This window comes from Papaver somniferum, chromosome 6, assembly GCF_003573695.1.
Source record: "Papaver somniferum cultivar HN1 chromosome 6, ASM357369v1, whole genome shotgun sequence".
Taxonomy (NCBI): domain Eukaryota; kingdom Viridiplantae; phylum Streptophyta; class Magnoliopsida; order Ranunculales; family Papaveraceae; genus Papaver; species Papaver somniferum.
The window spans coordinates 79551263-79560026 of NC_039363.1; the positions used below are offsets into that span (position 1 = coordinate 79551263).

At 36.8% G+C, this 8764-nt stretch overlaps 1 protein-coding gene across 1 annotated transcript; it reads right to left on the reverse strand.

Annotated features, from left to right (window-relative positions):
* Positions 1–1678: 1678 nt before the first annotated feature.
* LOC113288103 (cytochrome b561 and DOMON domain-containing protein At5g47530-like) lies at positions 1679–4015 on the reverse strand. Its single transcript, XM_026537048.1, has 3 exons — positions 3076–4015; positions 2379–2633; positions 1679–2280 (listed from the first exon to the last, which is right to left on the reverse strand). The coding sequence occupies exons 1-3, from the start codon at positions 3700–3702 to the stop codon at positions 1972–1974; spliced, it is 1191 nt and encodes a 396-aa protein (XP_026392833.1). The 5' UTR covers positions 3703–4015; the 3' UTR covers positions 1679–1971.
* Between the last annotated feature and the right edge of the window lie 4749 nt (positions 4016–8764).

The window sequence follows — 8764 nt, forward strand, 5'->3', positions numbered from 1 at the left end:
ACAAGATCGAAAAACTTGAGTGTGCAAAGAGAAGGTTCGGCTGATAACTCAACAACACGAGCTAGCCGAACCTAGAGCCTGCAAATCAATATTTTCGAAGTGTTTACAGAGAGAGGTTCAGCTTTAAAGTGATCTAATCGAGTCAGCCGAACCTGACAACCACCTGGGGTAAATTTCACTTCTCAGGTTCGGCCAGGAAGGTTTGCAAGGTATTAGCCGAACCTGACACTGTTCTTGGACGTATTTAATATACATTTTGGGGTTCGGCTAAAAATTGACATTTACGGTTTAGCCGAACTGTTCAGAGACACTTTCAGCGTGAAATTTCAAGAACAGTTCGGCTCAAAACTCAACTCAATTATCAGCCGAACCCGCTACTGTAGCCGTCAAAAACCTAAGTTTTTAGCAATTTAACCCCTTCAATCCATGAAAAACAACAAATAAAAGATTGGGTTTGTAGGGAATACCTTCTTATCCTCATTTCAGTATTTGGAGCTTCAAATGGTTGAATTTTCGATTCAATTTCTGGTTCAACTATAGTTTTTACACCCTTCATCTTCAATTGGTTCTTCTTCTTTAATTCATGGATTGGAAGAGGATTTAGAACACCTGACGTTTGCTTTTTTCTTCGTACAATCCATTATATATATGGTTCAATTTAACCGATGATCGAATTTTCACGAATCGATAATTAATTAGGGTGATGGAAAAAAAATCTGAGAGAAAAGGAAGGTGGTTTGGATAGAGGAAGAAGAAGAGATGTTTGGGACAGTTTATTTTTTGATTTTAGGTTCAAGGGTATATAGATAATTGAACTACCAAATACACACCCCTTATAAGGTCACCTAGGATGGAAAAATTATTTTGTATCCTTGAAAGTTTTTGGTATGCCTGAAAACAGCCTTCAAAATCTTAAGGACATCCAAATCACTGTGATAACCATTCAGGATTCTGTTAATTATTTTCATACCAAAAGTCTAATCCTTAATCAATGAACGTGTTCATACAAAGAATTATAGACAGTTCCAACTTCCAGCAACAAAAATCTGCTAATTCCGGCTTATTTCATGCAGATAATGTCATATTTGAGAGGATGCAGCACTGGGAACTAATTAAGAGTAAAGAGAAGATCATAGAAAACAATCACATACTTGTCGTAGAAGTTCAATGTTGTATATCTTATATATCGGACAACTTCAAGATGTTGAATCCTGAATATATTCGATGGGAATGGGTTAAGCTTAAGGATAGATTTCAGTGGGTCATATCGAGATGCTAACATATTTGATGTACTATGTCTTTAGCAATACACATTATTCATTGGTTTTATAACAGTTACTGAACAAATTCGAATGGCAAAAAATGGCGTGTCCTTTTGACGCGGTTAACTGAATAGTACTTGCCATGTTGAAACTTGAAACTTGCCTCACGCCAGGAAAATACAGATTTTAATGACAATCATGAGATCATCTTATGACTTGGTCATCAACCACTTGGTCAAAATAAGGAGGTAGAATATGCTATCTATTGAATAACTTGCAGTTAGTATCAACTCCTTCTTTGGTATTATGTAAAAATGTAATTCCATCTGATGTGAAATCTATCAAAGTGGTCTAAGAATTTCAAAATTTTGCTTAAAGAAGTCGGAATTAACTACAAGAAGTAAGAAAAACAGGTATGCAAAAACGAAAATCCAAGTTTCAAAACAAGAAAATATGAGTATAAATAAGTCAATAAGAATAGTCTACATGATGTGGATCTCTCTCCAATCTAGCAAGGGCATCCAAAGCCATTTACTGAAAACAAACAAAACACTCTGTGCTGCTACAAAGAATAAGTTCTAAACCCAACTAACCATCTCTGTTTACATATATCTGTATGGTGATACTAACATTATACTCTATCATACCCGTCGCCAAAACAGCGCAGTTTGAGACGTCGACCCATCTCCGTCTACGCAACCGATTGAATTCAAGCACCGTATGGGTTTCCATTGCCACCAGCGTGACCATTTGCACCATGATGAGATTTCTCAGATTTCTTCCTCTTCAAAACAATGTACCATGTAAAAGCTTCTAACAGAACCACAATAACAGCCAAACCTATAAGCACGCCTATGAATACATTCTTCCATTTCTTCTCAGGCTCCAAAATATCAAAACCTTTGAATATGTTAATGATGCTAAGTACTATGACTATGCATCCAGTCAAGCGGTGATAGATATTCCAGTAGGATCGATATTTGTGATCAGGCTTAGGCCTCAGAAGCAAAGCAAACACCTAATACAAAAAAGATTCCAAATTCTCATAGTCAGTCAAATTATTGCTTCCTTTTCTACGTCGATGGAAGAGTATATAGATGAGAGTAGCTAATATACCTGAAGTGTCCCCAGAATGAACAAAGCAATCCCAATGTTTCTATGGGCATTATGTTGAATGCCCGAAGATTCACTACCGAGTTTGAGGCCAGTTGCCCATCCAGCAACGCCGATAATGTAAGCAGAAGTTTGGGTAGCAATGTGGATGTAAAACCATGCTGGGTCCATTGAATTGAATACCCTCAAATACCTTGCAGCGATGGCTCCAACAGGCATCAGAATTCCCCAAGCAACAGCATTCAATACTCCATGAACCTGAAAGTTTCAATCCCAATAGACCAACATAGAAATTTTTAGAATCCTATATTTGAAGTGAAGATTTCATGCCAACATAAGAATATTTTAGACTCCTATCTTTGAAGTGAAGATTTCACGTAGTACATTAACATGTGAGAAACTTAATTTGGTTCCCAACCCAATCACAGAAAAACAATGCTGGAATATTCCTGCAATCTTAGTATGTGGCGGCTTAGAAAACACTAGTCATTCGCACATGATTTCAAAGAGAGTTACATTGATGGCTTTCTGACGATTATTCTTCGAAAAGAAACAATTTCGAGCAGATAAATTCTAATGCAAGGCCATATAAATCAGATCGTTTACGAAACATAATACCTCATAATAAGTCAAGTAAAACGGAAATAAAACTTGGTTAAGCAGAAGGAAAAAACCAAAAGAACAAATAAGAAATACTTACGTTCCTGCGTTTGGTTCTTGAATCAACACCACCAGAGGAAGATTGTTGTCCAGAGAGAAAATCCAAAGTACTCATAGATTGTTTATTAGCCGGAGCAAAATCATGTGCAGAAGGATTACCATTGCGAAGAGGACCTTCTTGCCAAACTTGATTAACAACAGCTGTGGTGGTATTAGTTGGTAATTGTATAGTTGCAAAAATTGTCATCTCCCGATCCTGAAATGTTGCGGTTAAATCAGGAACTGGAAAAGATAAGTTTCCTTGTGCCAGTGTTGTAGAATACGTCGGGATTGGAGATGTATAAACAGTCATCCGCCCATCTTTTTGATAAGCAACAAGAGCTTGACATCCTTCCATTCCTGTTCTGGTTGGATTAATAGCCCAAGCTATCCATCTACTCGAATCGATGTTGGTATGTCGATAAGCGATGTTCACTCTTCTGGTTGCTGAGTCATATTTCCAGTGAATAAATGAATTCAAGTGTGGTAAATCGCTACAAGAAGTGAAATCAGTACTGACTTGATTATTACTTGGAAACACATGTGTTCTACAAGTTTGAGCTGAAATTGAGATGAATAATGAAACGAAGAGAGTTAGAAACAGAACCGGTCTAAGAGAATCAACCATGGTGAAACCCAGAACAGAAGAGAATCTCAGGAAACTTGTGAAGTTTTTAAGATCTGGGTGTTCTGTAAATGATTGTCACTGAATTTGTATGAGAATTCAGATTTTTTTTTTGCTCTGTGTAAGAAGAACAGAGAGAAAGGTGAATGAAAGAAAAGAAAGGGGAAAGTAAGGGTTTTAATACAAAAGGGCAGTTGAGGTTGTTGACTGGTTCGGATACAGATGAAGGTTCGGAATTAAATCAAGTCATTGCTTTTACTTTGGATTTTTGTTCTCTCTTTGATTTGTGTGTGAACGAGAAGAGATTGCCAAGTGATAACATTTCACTGGGACCTGCTAATTCAGTAACACTTTCTATGTGTGTGTGTTTTTTGATGTATAAGATGGGTAGGTTATTTGATTACAAAGAAAGATGGGTAGGTGTAGCAAATGTTGATGAGTCATTTGTGTATTTAACGTGTCTTTTTTTTCTCACTTTCCTTAAGTTTTCAGGTTTGTATTTCACACCAACCCACCCTTTGGTTTCCCACCTGTCCCTAAGAATTTTAGGTAAATCAACTTTTTTTCTTAGAAAAACAGAATTTGTGTAAAAGGAGAGAAGAAGGCATTGATTAGTAGTTACTCTATGGAAGAAAATGTCATGTTCAAAGCTTCAAGCGTTACCTTGTTAAAAGATTAGTGATTAAGAACGGCCTTAAAAGTCTTTTAACTTTTTACTAAGACAGGACAGCTTTATTGGTGTGAAGTCTTCTTCATAATCATATATGTAAGCACCATTTGATTTGATAATGTCGTTACAAGAACTTAGAGGGATGTTTTTAATGGCAACTGCAAGATGAAACTTAGCTTATATAAAGACAATTCTCTTTATTGATGTTTAGAAAATCTCTCAAAACTAAACACAAGATCTAATCTTGCTCATATAATCAACCACGACTTTGGTGATCATATATATATAGAACTATGAATTCCTTTTCCTAGTCCTATTACCTTATTACATGTCTTTCCTTTTCTTAGAACTAGTGACTTCTAATTCCCTTAGGATTACATCAATTTCCTAATCTTGTCCTAACCAGCTTGTTAGTGACTTTTATGTTGAAGTTTAACCAACATTCTCCCCATTAAGCTTCAGCCTTACCCGTGACATATCTTGTACTCCAATCAGTTGTCTCATTTCTTCAAACTTGATCCGAGCTAATGCCTTTGTCAATATATCTGCTTTCTGCTCAGTTCCTGATATGTGTTCAACGTTGATGATCTCCTTCTCGATACATTCTCGTATGAAATGATACCTTTTGTGAATGTGTTTCGTCTTCCCATGAAACATTGGATTTTTAGCGAGTGCAATTGCAGACTTATTATCAATCTTGATGAGAACTTTTTCAGGTTCTCTTCCTTTGATTTCACCCAACAGTTCTTGAAGCCATATTGATTGTTTAGCTGCTTCTGTTGCGGCCATAAACTCAGCTTCACAGGATGAGAGGGCTACAATGTCTTGCTTCTGTGAACACCATGTAATAGGTGCTTCACCTAGATAAAATATATGACCAGTTGTACCTTTTCCATCATCTTGGTCAATATTATGACTGCTGTCACTATACCCAACAATTCCTTTTGATCCTCCTCGACCATACTTCAATCCATAGCTGATTGTTCCTCTTAGATATCTCAATATCTGCTTTATTACATCACCATGAGACTTTCATGGACTCTGCATATAACGGCTTGCTACTCCCACAGAGAAAGCCAAATCTGGTCTTGTGTGTAATAAGTATCTTAGGCATCCAACATTTCTTTTATAACTCGTTGAATCAATCTCTGCTTCTTCTTGTGCCTTTGAAACTTTAAGTCCAAACTCCATTGGTATCTTAGTTGGATTACAAGTTTCAAGTCTTGCTTCTTTCAGAATTCTCCTTGCATAAGCTTCTTGTTTAATCTGAATCCCATCTACTCCTTGATGGACTTCTATGCCAAGGTAATAAGTGAGCTTTCCGAGGTCTGACATCTCAAACTTTGATGATATTTCTCTCTTGAACTCATTGATCACCTTAAGGGAGTTTCCAGTCAAAAATAGATCATCTACATAGACTGCAATCACAAGAAGCGTTCCCTTTTCTTCTCTTCTGCATACTGATGTTTCTTTAGAGCACTTAACAAATCTGATTTCTCTTAAGATTTGATCTAACTTTGTATTCCAGGCTCGAGGAGCTTGTCTTAGACCATATAGAGCTTTTGATAACTTATAAACCTTATGCTCTTGTCCTTTTACTTCAAAACCTTCTGGTTGTTCAACATACACATCTTCTCGCAATTCACCATGTAAGAATGTTGTCTTAACGTCTAAGTGGTGAATTTCCCATGAGTTTGATGCAACTTCTTCTATTAAGAGACGAATTGTCTCTAGTCTAGCAACTGGTGCGAAAACTTCATCAAAGTCTATGCCTGATTCTTGAACTATCCTTTAGCTACAAGTCTTGCCTTATATTTGTTGACAATACCATCAGCATTCCGTTTTATTTTGAAAATCCACTTAAGACCAATCAGTTTAACCCACCTGGCTTATCAACTAGAAACCAAGTCTTGTTTCTGTTGATTGAAATAATTTCTTCTCTACATGCTTGTGTCCATTTAGTCGAGACCGTTGCTTCCTGAAAATTCCTTGGTTCATCATTAACAGAAAGTAGCATAATCTCACATTCTTCTGCAGCTTGAAGAACATAATCCTCCAGATACTGTGGCTTTTGTATCCGTCTTGTTGATTTTCGCAGTGGAATGGGTTGAGTTATTTCATCGATCTCTTCTTCTTCTTCTACTTCTTCGTTATTCTCAGTGTTTTCATTATTCTCTTCTTCTTCTTGATTAACATCATTGTTTCCATTGGTATTGATGATTATGGGTCCTTCGCCTTCATCAATTACTTGACCCCATCTCATGTGAAACATTCCTGGATCCCTACTTGGTCCATCATTAGTTTCTTTCCAGTTCCAATCTGCTGTCTCATCAAACACCACGTCGCGACTTACTACCACTCTGAATGTTGTTGCTTTTGGAAAACCTTGACGCGTTTGTTTCCCAACTAAACATGATTCACAGATCCTTGATTCATCGTTTATCTGTGGTAGCCCTCGAACCATCTTGTTATGAGACATAGTTTTTAAGGTTCTGAAACTTATGTGTCCTAACCTTGCGTGCCACTTCCATGTCTGATCTTCCAGTCTCATATTCAGACACAATGGCCTTCCAATCATGAGACTTATCTTGTAGAGTCTATTCTGTGAGCGTGAGACTCTAAATAAAAGTCTTCCACTTGGGTCATGAACTGTTAGATAATCTTGTCGCATTCTAACATCACATCCAACTTCTGTAGCTTGTCCTAAACTTAGAATGTTGCTTTGTAAGTTTGGGATGAAGTAGATGTTTGTGACAAGCTTCTGTTCTCCGGTCTTGCTCTGAAATAGAATTGATCCTTTCCCTTCAATTTCTACAGAAGATCCATCCCCAAACTTCACTTGTCCTTTGATTTTATCATTGAGTTCAGAAAAGTAGTGTCTCTTACCAGTCATGTGATTGCTGGCTCCATTATCTAAATACCAGATTCCTTCTTCTCCATCCTTTGATTCGTAGTTCTTTGGTATTAGGTTCCCTTCGTTTAAGAATACAACTTCGTGTATGAAAAGAGTTGTATTTGCTTCTCTTGTTTCATTCTTGTTTGCTTCTTCCATCTTTTGTATTCTTTCAGGGCATACAGAGGAGAAGTGTCCTGGTTTATCACATCTGTAACAAATAATTCTTGATCTATCCTTCTTTTCTTTCCCTTGGTTTTGATCATTCTGACTTGTTGTTTTATCTTGTGAGTTAAACCTTCCTCCCCTTCCTCGGCCTCTGTTTCCTCTACCACCTCTTCCACGACCTCTTCCTCTTGTCGCAGAGTTTGTTGGTAAGAGTTTGTGTACAAGAGTTTTCCTTGAGTTTCTCCATTGTTTTCTTCATCAAGGATTCTTTCTTCATATGCTTTCAATCTTCCAATTATATCTTCATAGCTTGTCTTCTTTAAATCTAAGACTTGTTCGAGAGAAGCTATGATATGAATATACTTGGATCTTGGTAGACTGTTGAGAAACTTCTTGACAAGCTTGTTCTCTTCAATAGTTTGTCCAAGTGATGCAGCTTTTGAGGCTATCTCTGATAGCTTTCCTGCAAAGCTATCAACAATATCAGTGTCTTTCATCTGCACTCTTTCAAATTCAGACATTAAGGTTTGCAGACAGGCTTCTTTAACTCGATCAGCTCCGAGATTACGTGCCTTTATTGCATCCCAAATTTTCTTTGAAGTTTCCTGTTCACCAACTTGTAGAACAAGACATTCTGGTATTGCTTGAAAGGGTAATCCAATGGCAACATTGTTTTTGTCTGGGTCCAATGTACCAGGATCAATTGTTTCCCAAACTTTGTAGATTTTCATCAGTACCTTCATTCTCATGGCCCATACTGTGTAGTTTGTGGCGTTGAGGATTGAAACTTGTATTGATGGTGGCGTGAACTGTTTTGCACCCACAATGGTGGTTTCGTTTTCCATGGCTCAGAAACAAGCTCTGATACCAGTTAATGGCAACTGCAAGATGAAACTTAGCTTATATAAAGACAACTCTCTTTATTGATGTTTAGAAAATCTCTCAAAACTAAACACAAGCTCTAATCTTGCTCATATAATCTGTTGGAAAACGATTAATAAAAAAATAATTTTTTAAAGTTTTAAGAAAAAATTATAATTTATTGTTTTCTTTTGTGAATGAAACTTTTTAGTCCCACATTGTGGAGTTTCCAATTTTTAGTAGTTTTAAGAAACTATATAAACTTTTAGTCCCACATCGGGGAGTTTCTTCTTAAATTGTTTTTCAATATATAAAATTCACTACTTTTGTAAAATCTATGGGAAAGGGGTTGCTCTATATTTAGAGGGACCCCTAAGGGAAAATATTTTATAGCGTTTCTTAAGAGTTCGCGATTTTCCTTAACGGTTTTTTCGGAGTTGCCAAGCTCAAGTTGAGCATCTACTACATATGCT

Bases quoted from the DNA above. Each gene is read 5' to 3' on its own strand.
- LOC113288103 (XM_026537048.1), bottom strand. From the start codon at position 3,702: ATGGTTGATTCTCTTAGACCGGTTCTGTTTCTAACTCTCTTCGTTTCA. The intron at 2,634-3,075 runs GTAAGTATTTCT...TGAAACTTTCAG, and splicing joins CAAGAACCAAACGCAGGAAC to GTTCATGGAGTATTGAATGC. The intron at 2,281-2,378 runs GTATATTAGCTA...TTTTTGTATTAG, and splicing joins TCATTCTGGGGACACTTCAG to GTGTTTGCTTTGCTTCTGAG.